We start from the raw sequence: 20,012 nt of genomic DNA on the forward strand, positions 1-20,012 counted from the left end.
CCATTAAACTTGATCACATTTTGCAAATTAGTAAGTAAATAAACAATTTAAAATTAAGGATGTTGAATTTCATCTTGCTGCTTTACCTTAATCACTACTGACACCATTTCAAAAATGTGTTAGTAAACATGTTATATTTGTAAAAACAATGAGGTCTTGGTAATGGGAGGCTATACCCCACAGTGAAGCTAGTAAATCTTGGTGAGGCAAACATTGTGGGGAGGGGTAAATGTGTGTGTTTTCTGGAGAGATTTATTAAACAAACTGAGCAAGTTAGGTTCTTTGGTATTTATGAATGGTTCATTAGTGTGACTATCTGAACACAAGGTGAATTCACATTAAATGATAAGGCTTCTAAATAATTAGTATGCGCCACTCTTTGGAATTCATAATTAGAGGAAGGAGCCAAAGTGAAAGAAAATAGATAAAGGACAGAATTTATACAATTAAAATCCTTTAAAGCCAATTTTATTTCTTTGTAAAGCAAACAAGGGTTCCAGAAGTTTTAAAATATACTTCCTCTTTTAGTTGGTAACTCAACTTCAAATGAGGGTTTCTGGTTTTTATCCTAAGTGGGTAAGTCCTTCGGGGCTTAAAGAGTGGCATGATCAGGACTGAGTTTTGAAAACTCAGAATCCCTAGTCCTGGGGATTATTAACATTTGGGGCTGGATAAATGCTTGCTGGGAGGACTGACCTGTGTGCTGTAGGATGTTGAGCAGCATCCCTGGTCTCTTCCCACCAGATGTTGATAGGACCTTCACACACAGCTCTAGCTGTGACAGCTAAAAAATATCTCCAGACACTGTCAACATAACCCCTGAAGAGAAAATTGACTCCTTTTGACTAAATCTAAATTGCCTGGGATAGACTCATTCTAAAATGCCTGGGAATGTCATTTGACAACCATTTCAAGATCTATTGGCTTTTGTTTTGTTCCATAAATAGTTGTTGAGGACTTCTTTGTTGTGAAGTTCAAAGAGATGACCAACAGTTGGTCTCTTTGCTTTTTAATAAATTTATGATAATGAGGGACTGATAAATTTAGAAATTAATGAAGGATGAGGAAGTATAGCATTTCAAAGCATGAAGGGTACTTCTCTCTCAAATGTAAGCTTCCACACTTGCCTAGAATTATCTGTAGCTGAGATTATCTTGAGGTCTGACATATCAATGACCAGGGATGTGTTTTATTTGTTTATGAGAATATTTCATATGGAATATCCTTTCTATAAATCTCTCCTGGCTTCTCTCAAACTTAGCCTGATGTGTAAACACTTTCCCTTCTCTCTCTCCATCTCCCTGACTCCATCTGACCCTAACATGCATTTTGCTGAGTTTGGGGGTGGGAGAACTTTTCATCAATCTTGTCTGTCTTGCCTAATAGTTACCATTCTATTTCTCATTGCACAAGGAGTAAGCGCTGCCTTACCACAGTCACGATTCTCCCTTTGCCAAATCACATAGCCTATTTGACATTGTTGGCCAGCTCTGCCCTCTGTTTCTCCTTCCTAAATTTCCTTGGCCCTCCCCTGCTTCTCTTCCCACTGGGCTTATTTATTCTTTTCTGGATCTTCCTCATGGGTTTACTAACCACATTGCTGATTCCAAGAAGTTAGTGAATTTAAATACCTCCTGGTGTTTGACTCCCTACTATTCCTCTCTCACTTAGAGTGAGGAAGTATATTTGTAAATGAAATTGAACTAAGCTGTTAAGTGCCACCCGCAGAATTTTTTTTTTAGATTAAATCTTTCACTATAAATTTTGCAACCTAAACTTTTTTAGGAGGAATACTATTTTTCAGTTGGCAGCAGATACTGTTAAGCGATCCTGCAGAACAAAGCACATTATTTCTTCCTTCCTGCCTAATGCAAGTGCACACAAACATTGACTTTCCCTAAAAGCTGGTCCCTTTGTTTTACTTTCACACCTTTGGAGCAGTTGTTGAGTTTTCTGGCAAAGAATATTCAAAGTTAATCTTTGGTATCTGGGAAATTTTAAATTCATTTCGAAAAAAACAGAAGTGAAAATTTCTTTTATAGTGTATTTTGGTGAAAATACCCAAAGACCCAAGAGACTGGAAGAACTGGACATCTGCTCAAGATTTCTGTGTTGAACAAAAGGGGTCACTGGTTGCCATTGAAAATGAGGTGGAGCAAGGTACAGTATATAATGATCAATCTGACTAAAATAACCACTTTTATTCAAGTCTTTAAACTAAAATGCCCCAAAATTAGTATTTCAAATTCAATGTATTAAGTATTGTTGATGGCATATAAGCTTTCAATTTATCTAGAGTTTAAGTTCTGACATCTGTTAAAGTTAGTAAATGGCATTGTTTATAAATCTATGTTTTTGGAGTTTTGTCTCACCAGTAGAAGGGAAGGAATAAGGACATATTTATGGCCTGAATTTCGACATAGCTAAAATAATCTAAGATATGTATATTTTGATTGCATAGAATAATTTAACTCCTTCTAGATCCACCTATAAACCTTTATGTTATACTTAGGCAATTGTAAACTTTGATAGAAATATAGTAGATTATCCTCTTTTCTTTAGAAAGGCATTTAATAAAAACTGGGAATTGTTGTATTGGGATGAGGAAATCCCAGACTCAGCCAACTAATTTCTACCAATTTAAACTAAAAAGTGAAAGAGAAGAAACTGCATTACTTTACAAGGGCAAAGTAACAAATCCTTACAACTGATTAGTAATTAAATTAGTAATTAAATAAAATCATTGTCATAGCAGAATTTAATGATTATACAAATTGTTCACATGGTATTAAATTTGATTCGATGATGTTTTATTATGTTTCAGCTTTCATTACTATGAATCTTTTTGGCCAGAACACTAATGTGTGGATAGGGTTACAAAGTGAGGATTATGAAAATTGGCTAAATGGAAAGCCTGTGTTGTACTCTAACTGGTCTCCATTTGATGTAATAAATGTAAGTTTTAAGATTTATTTTTTAAAAATTGTCTTAGCATGGGATGCTATTTGAAACTGACTTAAAGATCTTTTCACTTCCTATATTTGTAGGCATAATTTTATTAGTCTATATTAATTTTTTTAAAGATTTATTTATTTGTGCATACAGAACTGGGGTACAGGCCAGAGACTCAGGGGCAGCGAAAGACTTCACCAGAGACAGAATGGGGAGCAGAACAGGCAGATTGACGAAGTACACTGCTGAGGGGAGCAGCGGGCGGGCCAGGAGAGGTCTGCCACGCCATGTGGTCACCTCCAGGGCAGGCAGGAATCGAACTCCTGGGGAAGTGGCTTTAGCTTCTCAGTGCTTCTCAGCTTCGCTGTGCTACCAGGGAGGGCCTAATGTATTAATTTTTAATAATATCATTTTATATAATTTTCATATGTTCTATATGTGTGGATATTTTACTCATCACAATAATTATTTATATTTAGTTATGAGGTGATTTGAGGTTTAATAAATATAACTAAAGAAATAAAGGTGTTTGATTAGACTATGTCCTCAATAAGATGCCAGTGTTACATTATCATTTTTCTGAAAACATGTATTCTTTTAAAGATTCCAAGTCATAATGCCACTGAAGTCCAAAAAGACATTCCTCTCTGTGTCTTACTCTCCACTAATCGTAATTTTCATTTCACTGGAAAATGGTATTTTGAAGACTGTGGAAAAGGCTATGGGTTTGTTTGTGAAAAAATGCAGGGTAAGAAATATTGGCTTTTTTATTCTTTTAATTTCCCTGGTCTACTTTTTTCTTCCATATTTGTTTTATATACTGTATTGCTGACAGCTTAAAGCTCAAAGTGCCAAGTTTTTAATTCTTTGAGTTTTATATGTGTGTGTGTATGTATGTATACATATATGTATATACGTGTATATACGTATATATATGTATGTGTATATATATATAAACTAAAATACCCCAAAATGCCCTAATTATGCCCTTTACAGAGGTTCTACGAACTGCAGAGACCACTTGAGTGGTAACCAAATTTATGTATCTATTTGGTCATATTAAAAGGCTTTACTCCTTAATTCTGGGGTTTTGTATCAGTTCAGGCAAATAAAAAAACACATTGAAAAAAATTTCAGAATAAAGTCTGTGAAATAAACCAACTTCTTTATTGGAATCCTAAAAGTGGTATGCATAATTAAACATCACATGTAACATGTGTCTAAATCAGAACCCCCACAATGACTGAAATACCAAGCAGTCAAGGAAGAGATGAACAATGCAAATGCACTATAAGTAAACTTGAGTACTAAAAATAAAGCAACCATAGCTGACATCTCATACTTTTACTGAGTGTTAGGCTCCCCTGTTCTGAGCCATCTTAGAAAATACTGGTTTGTGTCTGGAGCTATGCAGGATTTACTTATTTGGAACATGAATTTTATTTCATAGTGTTGCATATGTAACATATCAACCCATCCTCAGAAAAGCAGTTCCAGGAAAACCCCATTTCCTAGATCACAGTGATGCTATAACATATCATTTATAGCAAAAGTATTATGTAAAAAGCAGTCTTGCAGGAAAAGAAATACTATCGATATATAATACTTACATGCTTCTGAGTGTCTTGCTCCATGTCTTGGCTTTATAAAGCTATGACATAAAAGTCTCAAAATAATTCTATGAAGTACATTAAAGTCTCCTCGTTTTACAGATGAGGAACTTAAAACTTAGACAAAATAAGTAACACACACAAGGTGTGTTATATACAATATACATAAATAAATATAAATTGACTCAACAGTTTTATTATACTACCTTGATGTTGACCATTTCCTGAAATATACTCTCTGACCACATTATCAATTTAATTTTTGGGAAGATGAGCAATGCAAATATTCTTTTGGGAAACAATATAAATCAGTGGTGATTGAGAGCTTAGGCATTGGGTTTCCTACCTCACCTGGGTACCTACTCTACTTCTGTACATGAACTGTCAGTCAAGTTTCTTACCTGACCCCCCACCCCACCATGTCACAAAACCATCATACAAGGAAATTCTAGTCACTCTTGAATCAAACAGTTCAGAAACACTTACCTTATTTTTGCCTTTAAACTTTTCTAAATGTAGCAGTCTAGTCTATAATACAGAACCATTAAAGAGGCAAATATACATATTAAAGAAGAAACTTCTGTTTTAACATATGAGCTTGGTTTTCCTATGATCATAGCTCATGAACACAAAGCACCAGTGATTTCAAGTAAGAAAATCTCGCCTTTTAATTTATAGGTCTCAACTTTAATAGAAGACACAACAGTAACTTTAAGAAATGTGTGTATTTCTAAGAACTCATTAATTTAATTTTTTAAAACTTTTAGAATTTATACATTACTAAACATGATAGCAATTGTCAGTCTATGTTAAATAAAGTTTTGTATATGAAAATAGGTACCTGTAAAGTTATGCTTGCAATGCTTCATATGACAATATAGTATATGTCAATGTCCTCTTACTAAGTATTAAATCCTATCATAGCATTAGGCAGAGCATACCTAATGGGTTATACCTACATAATGAAATCGTATCATTTCCACCAAAAATTGGTCAGTTTGACAAAGGATGGTCAAAAATGGAAAATTTCTTAGAAAATTGTTCCAAATAGGTTTATATTTCTGAAGGTAGTCAATCATTAAATTTCTAAAGTGGCCTAATTCTTTAGTATCACTTACACTTTCAGGTCGAGTGCTTATTTTGAGATAGTTCTGGGAAGAAAAACTCAACAATGCTATGGACCATTTCAAGGTGATTTATACTAAGCTTTTCCTCTACCCTTTCTCATCCAGATACTACAAATGATTCTTGCTGTTCTTTTTCTAGATACTTCTGGATATGGTGTAAATACATCTGTTATGTATCCAATCCCTAATACCTTAGAATATGGAAACAGGACTTACAAAATAATTAATGCAAATATGACTTGGTATACAGCAATTAAAACCTGCCTGATACATGGAGCAGAACTGGTCAGCATTACAGATCAGTATCAGCAGTCCTTCCTTACTGTTATCCTCAACCGGCTAGGACATGCCCACTGGATCGGACTGTTCACTGCAGATGTAGGTGTCCTAAATCCCTTGGAAAATCCTTGCGTAATTAAGTGACACTTCTCTCTTCTTAGTGATATGCCACTAAAATTAGCACAGGAAATATATCCCCATAGATAACTGCATATGTAACATTTAAGTTATTGGTATATGTAGTAACTACTGGCCAATTTATGAAAAGCCTATGACTATAAGATAAAGTTAATCATCTATACAGCAAATATTATCTTGCCTAATTCCTGGAAATTAATGCCTTTCAAAGATTCACTGTAAATTTCTAAATATCCAAGGATAGTTTCTCATGTGTGCACTAGAACCCATCTTAACTCAAGACCTGCATTTGGGTAATTTGTAACATTAAGGAATCTCTAAGAAAAATGAGATTTTTCTCACTTCTTACTTAGAACTTCAATTCCCAATTAATTCAGAACCCCTTAGAATTTAACACCAGTGTTTTTTCCCTTCAGAAATTTGTTCTGAAGGCTAAGATTTTTTTTTAATTTTCCTTTTTAATTAAAGTATTATACACTCAAAATAGTAGAAACTAAAATCCTGACCTCTTGGTCTATTCCCTGTAGTCAATCACTATAAATAGCTTCTTAAACATCACTTAGAAAGTTTCTATGTATGTACACGTAAGGGATGAATTTGAACACTGTTTTAAAAATACAAATGAGATAAAATTAAACATGCTGTAGTCAATCACTATAAATAGCTTCTTAAACATCACTTAGAAAGTTTCTATGTATGTACACGTAAGGGATGAATTTGAACACTGTTTTAAAAATACAAATGAGATAAAATTAAACATGCTATAGTCTTTCAGACTATAAACATTATGATATAAACTTACCTTTTAATTTAATGTGCCTTGTTCATCATTTTGTGGCCCATTAAGATATAACACAGTCCTTAGGATAGTAACCTGTAGAATGTGACAATATGCTACAATTTATTAAGTCATTCTCCCATGAATAGATATTCAAGTTTCTCCCAGTCTTCATAATTACAAATAATGCACAACAAATATCCTTATGCAAGTAGGCTAAATTCCAAGAGGTGAAATTATTAGGTATGCTTTGGATTTTAAGTGATAGTGCCATAGTACCCTCCAAAAGTTTGTACTGATTTACATGTCAACAGAGTAAACATCTACTTTTTTTTACATCCTTGCTAACACTGGGTATAATCAAAAGTTTATCCTTACCCATCATATGGATGAAAGAATGACATTCCGTAGTTATTTATATTTTCATACTATAGAAGATTTTTACCTTATGGAGTTAATTTTGCTTTATATTCTTCAAATTTTGTTTCAGACTTGTAAAGGCTTTCCTTACACCAAGAGGATAAAATATTTAGCCAAGTTTAACACTTTTACATTTTCAAATTTATGTTTGCATCATTGATCAGTTGAAATTTATTTTAGTGTAAAGAGAAGGTATTGAGTCAATTTCTCTGATTGCTTAAAGGCAAATTATAATGCAAAGAGTCAGGGATTCCCAAAAACTAAAAAACAAAAATAAAAGTGGAAATACAAATCTGTAAGTGGAGTGAGGGCTGCTCAGATAGCGTTGGATGAAACACCACAGTCTCGGCAAAGGAATAATGGCTCACTTTCCTCCACAGAATGGTTTTAATTTTGATTGGTCAGATGGTACCAAATCCTCCTTCACTTTTTGGAAAGAGGATGAATCACCTTCCCTTGGTGACTGTGTTTTTGCTGACACCAATGGACGCTGGAGCAGCACAAACTGTGAATCATTCCTGCAAGGAGCCATTTGTCATGTTCCCACTGGTAGGTTAAGTTCTATTCAACATAAGAAATATGTGCTATGCACATACTGTGTCAAGCCAATGTGCTAAACAGAAAATATGGGGAGGGTAGTAAAAACTATCTTCCCTCAGAAAGCCTCTGGTCTGGAAGGGAATATACAAATAACTGTTATATGAAGCAGGGGTCCCAAATGACATAAGGTGGTGCTGTGGAAGTTAATGAGAAAAAAGAATGTGTCATATCCACTTCAGGCAAGTAGAAAGCCTTCTTTAAGGACCTGACAGTGGAGACTGGTCTTGAAGAATGGGAGGGATATAAACAGGTGATGAGAGACCTGGAGGGGAATTCTGAACAGAAAACCATGATCAAAGACATAGAAGGAAGAAAAGACTGGGCCTGCATAAGGTAAAGCTAGTATGAATAATTCAGTTATGGTTGAAAGTGGGAAATCAGTCTGGAAATTTGACTTGAGATTATGTACAGAAGACCTTGAATGCCAACGTGAGAATTTATGTTTAAGTCAAAAAATAATAGGATTCTAGAGCTATAATAAAGGTAACAAAATTTATATTTCTATTACATATATACTTAGGATATTAAAATCTCATTACATTTAAAGTTCAATTGGCCCAGCCAGATAAACCTAATTTTAGAGGTAAAACAAACTCACAGCAATAAGATTCCTGAAGTTCTCAGAGAAGTCTGTCCACAGCACCAGTAGTAGAAGTCACATTTCCTTGTTCTTGATGTTTTCCCTTTTTCTTTCATTTCTATGATGCACATAAAAGGAATTCCTTAACACTAACTGGTTTCTTTTTAAATAATTCACTAAATAAACATTCAGGTATAAATTGGCACTCTAGATACTATACATCAAAAATATACACATTGTGTAACCAGAACAAAACAACTCAGGATTAAAAACATACATATATTTCATATAAATGTTGAAAGATAATTCTGCTTCTAAAAACAAATAAGCCATTCTCCCCTTTCCAATAACTATATGTATTGAGTGCTTAAGAAGGTCAAGCATTAGCTCATTTAAACTTCTTGAGTTTTAAGAAAAAATGTTAGCTTTCTTTTACAGATGAAGAAATCAAAGTACAGGTAGGGAGGTTAGGTAACATGCCATGGCCACACAGACATCAAGGATCTCAGTAAGCATAGGTCTAGCTTCAAAATTCCACTCCAAATATCTCTTGTTGTGCTATGTCGTGCTGTGTTATGTTGTACTATGTACATTATATTTTGTATTATGTTAAATTACATTGATATGAAGCTTTACTGAAAGCATTATTTTCTCTCATAGGTTTATTAGGAGGGAAGGATTTGCTAAATCTGTAGTATTCAGCACTGCTGGGGACACATTTTGCACACTTGGAACTGCCTTGTGCTTGACATTCAGCTGTCAGTATTTCTGTGAATCACATCCCCCAATGGTGCTGAATGTTATGATTCTAACAATAACAGAAAGCAGTCATCTTTACTCATGGAGTACACAAACTAAGTCTATGAAGTTATGCACTAGTATACCCTATTATGTTTACGTAAAGATGATTTCTGCCATTAATATCACTTCTAGTTTTGTAATCATTCACATTAAACCCACTTTTTCAGAGTATCACCACAAAAATCTCATTACATATTTTTATATTGGGCATTCGTAAAATTTAATGCAATGTTTATCTCAATAAATGAACCAGCCACCACTCTGAAATTCATAGCTATTTTGTTCACAGAAACAAGACCACTTGGACATCCAGAGTTGTGCTCAGAAACATCAGTTCCCTGGGTAAAATTCAAAAGTAACTGCTACAGTTTTTCTACAGTCCTAAACAGTATGAGTTTTGAGGCTGCTCATGAATTTTGCAAAAAGGAAGGTAATCCTTTTGTGATGGTAAATGCTTTCAATGTGTTCTTTCTTGACATATCAGTGAACAATATAGTTTTCTTCATTTGTAGTAATTTAAGAAACAACTGAACAATAGGAAAATAACAACTGCTACTGAATTTGTTTGGGAGATAACTAATGTCTATTAGTTATCTATGTCTATTATAGTATTCAAAACCTTAAGATGATATTTCAGAATATAGCACCTCCCCAAGTAAACGGTCCTTTTCAATGCTTTTGAATTATGAATGTTTAATGTTCCCTAAAATTAATAGACTATTCTTTAAATTCTTAAGTACAAGTATCTTTTAATAAGTATGATTTAGCTTTAAAATTCTTTTTTTTTTTAAGATTCATTTATTCATATAGAACTGGGGTACAGGCCAGAGATGCAGAGTGTGAGAGGATTCACCAGAGACAGTGTGGGGCACAGAACAGGCAGATCGTCATCGAAGTACACTGCTGAGGGGAGCAGCGGGCGGGTCAGGAGAGGTCTGCCACACCATGTGGATCACCTCCGGCAGGCAGGGATCGAGCTCATGCGGAAATGGCTTAAGCTTCTCTGTGCTGTGCTTTAACCCGCTGCGCCACCAGAGAGGGCCCGCTTTAAAATTCTTAACAAAAAATCAGATTTCTGATTAAAATTTTTCCTTTTCAATGAATGGTTTTATAAATCATAAGAGAGGTTTTCTAAACTTTATATGTAAATACCAAGGCTTATTCATTTCCTGTTTGTCTCTTTTATAGGAGCTAATCTCTTAACCATCAAAGATGAGACTGAAAATTCATTTCTCCTAGAAGAGCTACTTACTTTTGGTTCTTCTATCCAGGTGGTCTGGTTGAATGCTCAGTTCGATGGTGACAGTAAGTGAATTGAGTAGAAAAGAAAAACACTCGGAGGTCAATGTTGAAAATGACAACTGCAAACCAGAAAGCTCTCTTTTATACATATTTCCAATGAAAAAAATAACGTGAAACCTAAAGTCATTTCTTCCAAAGACAATATTGCTAATGCTTTTCTTTATACCTCCGTGGCCTTGGAAATAATTCCAGAGTAACAAAAAGAAAAACAAATAAATGTATCTTATGTTTACATGAGATACTTGGCTAGAATTTTGGTCTCAAAGATTCAACCATAGACACCAAACTGTATTTACTTACAAATACTCCAGCTTCTTAAATGTTAGAAATACACAATAGAGCTGTAAATATTTCAGTAATAGATAAGTTGTGCTGCTAGATTGTTATTTCCTACTAAAAAAAATCAGACTTTTTAATCAAATGAGAACTTAGGATTCTTTATATAACTGATGGTTATTGAAAGTTCTTGTAAAGAAGATTTTTTCATTGAAATGGAGAGCTTATTTCCAAAGTATGCCAAGGTGGAGGGGGTGATGAAATAAGTATTTCATCATTGACATTGTTTTGAATTTCCAGCAAATAGTGATAATAAAAACCAGACCAACTTTTGATTACTTTTATTGTTGGTTTTAATCCTTTTCAGACAGTGAACCCATTTACTGCCTACAGATGGACACACACATCACTGCCTGCCACCTTATATACCAAAGACTTGCTATTTAAAGAAATTCACTGTAAAATTCTTTTAGAAAGTGAGCTAGAATTTTTATTTAGTGGTCAACAACAAAGAAGTAATGGACCAAACTGACATACAACTAACTTTTGAGTCCTTGCAAAAAATGGTATACCATGATTTAAAGCCAATTCGTTTATTGCAATCCCATGTTATCATGGATTATGCTGTGATATGCAGTGATATCAATATTAGATCTTCAAAGGATTATTCTCTATATTGGTTAGTTTCATTTATAAAATGATTTATTTAAATTGATTATGATAAATAATATTTCAGAATCCAGACTTACATTAAGAAATATGATATTCTAAATGAACTACACTAAAACAAAATGGTTGAAATACAGAGTTGTTCACATGGCAACTTTACTAATACTTACCTTTTGAGGATGAATTCATGATTATACTAATTGCATGGATGCATCAGATAAAGAGGGAGTCTCACTAAATTTAGGGGTTGCTTTTTTACAACTTATACCTGTGTTGGTGTGTTTGATAACTCTGCAAACTAATTCATGATAGGGGTGCAATTTTTCCACAGCTAAAACCATTAAGTGGTTTGATGGAACTCCCACAAACCAGTCAAACTGGGGCATTCATAGGCCAGAGATGGACCACATCAAACCGCATCTGTGTGTCACCATGAGGATTCCCGAAGGAATATGGCAGTTATCCTCCTGTCAAGAAAAAAAAGGATTTATATGTAAAATGGAAGCAGGTGGGTAAAATCAAAGAGAAATTCTTCATTTTTATTCTATCCTGAGTAATGTTGGCCTTCCTTTTTAACATTTAAAGCTTTAAGCTTCCAGGTATTCAGGTATATTCAGACATTATCATTTTATACTACATCAATGTCAGAAAACATTTTGGTCCCTCCTCTCTCTAAAGTGAAGAAAAAGGTATTACAAATCAACTCAAAGATAGGACTTACTTGTGTCACCCTAGCTGATAACCTAATGGGGAAAAAATGTTTGCTCCAAACAAACAGAACTGAAAATGTAAACCAGCAACCTTCATTCTGGTAACTGCTATTCAGAATTTTTAGTTAATCTTTGTTTCCAGAAATATAATCGAAGTTTAGGTATCTTTGTTGTAGATGTGATTCTCTATTGCAAGTGATACTATGTCATAAAACTCATATTTTAACTTCATCTTGAGCTATATAATGACTATTGTGATTTTAAATATAATTTTAGGAGCCTATGGGGACAATTCTAGTGAGTTGTAAACAAGAGCAGAGATTTCTAAGATAAGGCATTAACAAAGATCACTGATTTTGAAAGGTGTTTATAGCAATTACAAAAGTTTCTAGATGCCAGTATTATAAAGGAAGGAGTGGTGTGACCTGGACTGCTGGACAAGTCTTCAGAAAGGAGATGAGGTTTTGGAACCCTAAAGGATAAAGAGGACAGAAGGGGGAATGGGCATGTTGGACAAAGCCCCAGTGTGATTGAAGGCAGCAATTGAGAATGAGCTTAGACTAGAGCAAAGGGCTCATGATCAAGGTGTTGGAAATAAAACTGGACAGTAAGTAGGAACCCTTCACAGAAAGTGCCAGCTACAAAGGCTGAACATCATAGTGAAGAGTACAGTGCTCTGTAGATACTTGCAGCAGATTCACATTGATTCATATGGAAAGGAAGGTATTATACTTTGAATAATAAAACTGGGAACTAAACAGGAGGGTAGAAATTTGCATGCTGGGAACAAAAGAGAAAAAACTGGTATTTATGAACACCAATGTTTGAAGCCACAGTAGTATAAACATCAACTATGTGTACCTAAACCTAATTAATAGCATTCCCAAGGGATCACTAGCATTTATGTATCAGTAACCAATCAGAAATACATCTTGTTTATAAAGGACTATAAAGCTTCCTATAATACATAAAACATCTTTTTTGATCTTTACATTATAGAAACTTCCCAAGAAACTGGGGCAGACAAAACATACCCATTTTACCAGTGAGAAAAGTGTTGTTCCAATTGATGCTATATCAGGTTCTTTGATTCTACATTCCACATTTTCTGATTTGGATAGCACTGATTTCTTTATTGGAGCTCATGTATTCTGGATGATCACTTATTTGAATTTGTCTCTACATCACTGTGTCAATTTCTTTCTTCTATCTCCTTTTCTAACTGTTCATTTCCTTCATCCTGAGAATAAATGCTTTATGGTCTTTTTAAAAGAGGTATCTTCACACATAATAATATGTCTTAAATAATATTATGCAGAGTTAAGTGGTATTGTTTTTAAATTACAAAAACAAGTCTTTTTGTTTCTTCCTTTTTTTTTTTTTTTTTAATGAGGTTTTGCTGTTGGTAACAGTGTGGGTAATGGGCCTAGTAGTGCACCAAGGCCCAGCCTCTACTCACAGGGCCTTCAGGGGTCTTTCTCACTTTCCTTCCCCTACATACTTCCCTGGGTTTTCCCCTTATCAAAAAACAGCAAAGTTAACATTTTGAAATGGAGCTCATTTGAAAGAGATAAATTTCTTATAGAAATCTTTTTGTTTCCTTGATGTGAGTTTTTCTTTATTTTCAAAATTGAGAAACATCATTAGGATGTTAAGCATCAGTGAAACCAAAGTGTGAATTTATTTTTTGTTTGTTTTGCTTAGAATTCTTTCAATTCATTATTTAATCCTGGGAATTTCCCTTCTATTGTATCTTTGATTACTATTTCTTCTTCTGTTTTAGTTTAATCCTTCAAATCATTTGTAATCTTTTATTGTAAATCTCCTATCTGACTCACTGATTTTTTTATTGGATTTAATGTATCCTGAATGATTATTTGTTTGTATTTGTCTCTGCACCATTGATTCAATTTATTTCTTGAGTATTAATGCTGTGTTTTGTGGCTATCAATGGAACTTTAAGCTGGTCTTGAAATTTGGATCTCTTCATAGTCATTTCTTGTTTTGCCCACCTTTTGGGGGCATATTTGTCCTCAGACCTTTTCCATTATGACAACCTCATGTCCTTCAGATACATTATTACAGTTGAAAATCTTCAAACAAGTACCTCTACCTTTCTGAATGAAGGTGCTTTTATTCATTTTCTAATTCTTGAGATCACAGAAATGAGACAATGCTGATTTTAAAGTCCTTGAGTAGAAACAGAGAGGTTAATACTGCTGGACAGCTTCCATATTAAATCCCTCCCTCCCCCCCCAAAAAAAAAAACAAACGGATCTTTACAGGCATATTTTACTCATATTTTTAGTGTAGCACAGTGCTGAGAACGGATAGGAAAATTTTTAGATTAAAAAAAGAGCAAGCACCTGACTTCCAGGATAGCTGATGGCGATGGATAGAGTTTCACTACTGTAGCGGTAAAGTGACTTGTAGTCAAGAACTGCAATGTCTAGGGCGGAGTTGAATGGGAACCACCAGCATGTTCTTTTGGTGTTAGGAAGTACTAGGGAGAATTAGTTTGCAAGCACTAATAAGTATTACTATTAATCAATGGTCAGCAAATTTTCTTGTAAGGGACAGATAGTAACTATTTTAGGTTTGGGTCCATATGATCTCTGTCATGTCATCATAGCGCATAAGCGATATGTAATAAATGAGAGTGTGCTTTCCAATCAAGCATTTGTAAAAATAAGCAGTCAGGTTTGATAAATGATTTAAAGTTTATGAAGCCCTGCTATAAGTAATGATATCATTTTGCAGAATAAAAAGAAAACCTCATCTGTATTTTTTATATTTGATTTCAGATGTTCATATAGTAAATGAGCACCCAGGAAAAGGTAACTTTGAAACATTTTTATTTTTCTTAGAAATTAAAAATAATCACTAATATGACAATATCTACTTATTTGGTTGTCACTGAAATTTTCCTTTTTCTTCTTCTTTTAGAACCAAGTCACAGCATTGTGCCTCTTGCAGTAGCACTGACATTACTAATAATTCTGGCAATTTCCATACTTTCACTCTACATATACAAGCACAAGAGTGGTGTCTTCAGGAGGTTTACAGAGTTTAGAAATCCTTACTATCTTACAACTAACTTCAGTACATCACACTTAGAAGAAAACATTCTCATTTCTGATCTTGAGTAGAATGATCAATAATAATGAATACAGAGAATGTCACAAAAGAAGATAAGGAGACACTTCTCTGTTTTTCCATGATAGACCAGATGCCATTTTAATATGAAATATGACACTATTTTAATTATTCTTAGGTTGAATTTTGTCTTAGTTTGTAACCAAATCAAATGAGTGTTGACTTATTCACTTGTGATTTATTCTTAAAAAGGGGAAACTTAACAATGCTTATTATTCAGCAAACAAGAACTATTAAAACTAAAATCCTATTGAAAACTCCCAAACCAATGTGAATAATAGGTTTTCATTAGTATGCTTCTATCAAAATTTTTTGGGAATTTTAAACTAACCTTGTAACTTTTCAGACACTGACCACTCACATTCCATGAAAGAAAGGAGCAGCATAACAAATTTTAAATCCCTACAGTATATATGAGAGGAAAGTCTCTGAGAGATTTCAGGTTTGTTTTTAATACAATAAAGTTTAATGGCAAGGTTTGGCAAATACTCATTCTAAGCTTAAATATGTCTTCAGTTTAAGGATGTTCAGTTTAGAGGATGTATAGCAGTGCCCCTTTATTGGAGGGATACATTCCAAGACTGCTAGTGGATATCTGAAATGGTAGGTAATACCAACCCTATATATCTATGTTTTTTCCTATGCCCATATGCCTTTGATAAATTCTAACAGCAATAACTATAAAATGGAACAATTGTGACTATAGGCTATAATAAAAGTTGCATGAGTGTTCTCTTGGTCAAAATATTTTATTGTACATTATCTTTTCATACCATAATTGAATGTGGATAACTGAAACTGCAGAAAGCAAAATCATAGAAAAGGGGGGATTACTTATTATATTTCAGTAGACTATGGAAACTACATAATTAATCAAGGATAGATATTTACTTTTTCCTGTCAGGCAGAGATAGGAACCCATTGAGCCCTACAGGGCTATAGGTGATGGAGGCCCATCAATATAGGAGGAGCCTGAACCGATGTATGACTGAATAGAACATAGTCTTCCTATATGCCCATGTTCATGTGGTTGAGAAATACACCTTTGCTGAGTTAAGCCACCAAGATTTTGGGATTGTTTATTACAAGGTTCAACTGCACCTGACTTCCAGGATAGCTGATGGTGATGGATAGGGTTTCACTACTGTAGCGGTAAAGTGACTTGTAGTCAAGAACTGCAGTGTCTAGGGCGGAGCTGAATGGGAACCACCATCATATTCTTTTGGTGTTAGGAAGTACCAGGGAGAATTAGGAAGGGACCAAATCAGCGAGAAAAGACTGTAGATTTTACCAATTACTGACTTCATTGTAGAGGCCATCAGAATTTCTATAAGTAGGATCAAACCTTCAGTGGACACCAATTAACACACTCCATAGTAATCTCCTTCTTCTTCCTCAATACCACAGACACACACACACACACACACACACACGTGTGTGTGTATACACACATATATGTATATGTATGTGTATATATGTGTGTGTATATGTATATATATGAGGCACACACACACATACACACACACATATATATATACACACATACTAATTTGAGAAGGGAAAGGGTGCTCCAAAAGATGAATGCTTAACTAAAGAGAGTATCTCATCTACCCTAAAGAATAGAGTTTTCAAAGAAACATTTAAACTGAAAGAAGACTGTTGAAATTGGAAAAACCAAGCTATCTTTAATTAGAATATCCAAGACTTTCTATTACCCAGTCATAGAAAAAACGGATTACTTTTGAAGTGAGAATCATTAATTATGCATAAATGAGTTTGTGAATCCTGTTACTTTATTTCTTTCCACTTTGTAATGATGAAATCTAGTTTAGCTTAAAAATAGAGTGAAAAGTTTTTTTTTAAGTACACATATATAAATAAAACAGAGTATTTCTGAAGCTTCAGTGTGTGAGGAGAGTATGATCTCTCCATGGGGACAGATCCTGGAGCTACATGGGTCAGTACTAAATACTACAGCAAAGTATTGACAAACCTCATAGTTTCTTTTAGCAAAATCACTTTATAGATGACATACTTTGCTAAACTGTTCAGAGTGACTATTCCACTTCAATTTATCTTGAATGGAGAGGTAATTAGCATTTTTTTTACCAAGTCCACTGAAAAGAACAGAATCATAATTTCACTTGACAGATTGTTAAATTAGGCGTGTATACTATTTGGTTATTTCAAGTCAATTATCTTTTTTTAAGATTATTTATTTAGACATACAGAACTGGGGTACAGGCCAGAGGTACAGGGATGGTGAGAGGATTCACCAGAGATAAAGTGGGGAGCAGAACAGCCAGATCAACCAAGTACAATGCTCAGGGGAGCAGCAGGTGAGTAAGGAGAGTCTGCTGTACCATGTGGGTCACCTCCGGGGCTAGGGATCAAACTCATACTGAAGATTCCTAACCCACCAGGGAGGGCCCCAAGTCAATTATTCTTTTGAGTCATAGACAACCAATGGCCTTTCCTGGTGGTGCAACAGGTTAAAAGCACAGGACTGGGCTCTCCCTGGCGGTGCAATGGGTTAAAGCACCTCATTATGAAGCTCTCCAAAGCCACTGCAGCATGAGTTTGATCCCCCACCAGGGAGCTGACCTACATGGCATGGCAGACCTCACCTGACCCATCTGCTGTTCCCCTCAGCATTGTACTTTGTCAGTCTGCCTATTCTGTCCCCCACTCTGTCTCTGGTGAATCATCTTACCTACCATACCTCTGGCCTGTACCCCAGTTCTTATATGCATGAATGAGTAGTAAATCTTTTTTTTTTTAAATATGCAACTACCATATAATGTAGCATCATTTTAAAAGCTAAGTCCCAAAAACTTTTTAAAAATTGTGGTCATAGATTATGTTACTGTATAAAGTCTACAGTGGTAACTAGAGCGGTTTTGGTATGCTGTATTAACTATATCAGACCCTAAGGACTTCATTCTTAGAGAAAGCTCTTCAAATTGTGTTTCTAATGATGATTGTTTTCTACTTAGAAATATTCATACTTTCTCCCAGAGCTCCATCTTGTGAATAGTGGATACCTGTTTTGAAGCAACTGAATATTGCAATGTACACACCTGGGATGCCCTGAGATTATCCTAGTTTATGTCACGGACCTACCTTATTTTCACAACTACTTGATTTCTTTATGAGTTACTGTTTGTTTTCCTTCATTAGAAAATAAAGGCCACAGAAACAGAGATCTCATTGATTTGCTCCTTCCCTAGTAGCTCTGGTTTCTAGAATGGCACTTGGTTCTTAGTAGAAACTTAAAACATTTATGTCATAAGTAAACTTTTTTTTTTTAAGATTTATTTATACATACAGAACTGGGGTACTGGCCAGAGGTGCAGGAGTGGTAAGAGGATTCACCAGAGACAGAGCAGGGAGCAGAATAGGCCGACTGATGAAGTACACTGCTGAAGGGGGCAGCAGGTGGGTCAGGAGAGGTCTGCCACACCATGTGGATCACCTCCAGGGCAGAGGATTGAACTCAAGCTGAAGTGGCTTTAGCTTCTTAATGCTGTGCTTTAACCCGCTGTGTCACCAGGGACGACCCCAAAAGTAAACTAATGTTATATCAGCAAAAAGAAGTTGAATGCTCTAAAGTGCCTGGGTCCTGAAGCAACACAGTATATTTACATACCAATTCCAGTAACATGAAGTCTCCCAGTGTACTCACAGCTAATAGGATAACTGACTATAGTGCACACCTACAACCCCTAGCAATTTCTCACAAAATTTATATATATGTAAATCTAGTCATTTTAAATTTATATTAAATGGTACATTCATTTCATTAATAGATGCCTTACTAGCACATTCAATTTTTTATATGCTAATTATTTATTAACTGCTATAATTATATTTATGTTGTTATGATCAACATAAAACATACAGGATAAAAATATATTTCTTTAGGACAAAATATTTTGGGGAGACTGAAATTGAAATAAAAAACAAAGAAAAATAAAAAACAAGGTGAAATCTCTGCCTGCTATTTGTGTGTATTTCTACTTTTAAGTGGGTTGAATAGTATTCAAATTGTTCTGGTATCCCTGGTCAAAGGATCTAGTCTCTTTGGCAAGGTGGTTGATTTCAGGACTGGGGTAGAAAAAAAAATACAAGATGAAATTGAAATAACAAGTGGTGATAGAAAGTTTTAAAATGCTCATTAAAAAAAAAAAATGGGGCTCTCCCTGGTGGTACAGCGGGTTAAAGCACAGCACTAAGATGCTTCAGCATGAGTTTGATCCCCGCCACATAGTGACATAGACATGCACATGGTGTCACAGATGTCTCGTCTCCTAACCTGCCCACTGCTCCCCTCAGCAGTGTACTTGGTCAGTGGGCCTGTTCTGCTCCCCACTCTGTCTCTGGTGAAGCCTCTAACTGCCCCTGCACCTCTGGCCTGTACCCCAGTTCTGTATGCATAAATAAACAAATCTTGTCCAAAAAATGCAGCAAACAACCTGAAGGAGCTCCCAATGCAAAGTTGAAATAAAATAATAATATATTATAAAATATAATAATATAATTATAGTATTACTATTATAATAAAAATTGTATTGTAACCCATAGAATAAAAATACATGAGTCCATATTGAAATA

General features: G+C 34.7%; 1 protein-coding gene across 2 annotated transcripts in view; it reads left to right on the top strand.

Moving 5' to 3' along the window:
- PLA2R1 (phospholipase A2 receptor 1, 180kDa) overlaps positions 1 to 18,641 on the top strand; it is a 99,506-nt gene extending 80,865 nt beyond the window's left edge. Inside the window, exons 21-31 of one of the 2 annotated variants that reach the window (XR_001145719.1) lie at positions 2,043 to 2,160; positions 2,825 to 2,955; positions 3,556 to 3,700; positions 5,829 to 6,067; positions 7,685 to 7,853; positions 9,575 to 9,715; positions 10,474 to 10,590; positions 11,864 to 12,040; positions 15,047 to 15,079; positions 15,189 to 16,001; positions 18,395 to 18,641. Coding sequence is in view for 1 of the 2 variants with exons in the window: in XM_012728593.1 (XP_012584047.1) it covers positions 2,043 to 2,160; positions 2,825 to 2,955; positions 3,556 to 3,700; positions 5,829 to 6,067; positions 7,685 to 7,853; positions 9,575 to 9,715; positions 10,474 to 10,590; positions 11,864 to 12,040; positions 15,047 to 15,079; positions 15,189 to 15,391 (1,473 nt within the window). In the remaining variant the exon portion in view is untranslated. Of the gene's footprint in view, positions 1 to 2,042; positions 2,161 to 2,824; positions 2,956 to 3,555; positions 3,701 to 5,828; positions 6,068 to 7,684; positions 7,854 to 9,574; positions 9,716 to 10,473; positions 10,591 to 11,863; positions 12,041 to 15,046; positions 15,080 to 15,188; positions 16,806 to 18,394 lie in introns of those variants that run through there. The other variant, XM_012728593.1, reaches the window with a different exon arrangement.
- The last annotated feature ends 1,371 nt before the right edge of the window (positions 18,642 to 20,012 follow it).

Source organism: Condylura cristata, unplaced genomic scaffold (assembly GCF_000260355.1).
Source record: "Condylura cristata isolate star-nosed mole 26May11 unplaced genomic scaffold, ConCri1.0 scaffold00002, whole genome shotgun sequence".
Classification (NCBI taxonomy): domain Eukaryota; kingdom Metazoa; phylum Chordata; class Mammalia; order Eulipotyphla; family Talpidae; genus Condylura; species Condylura cristata.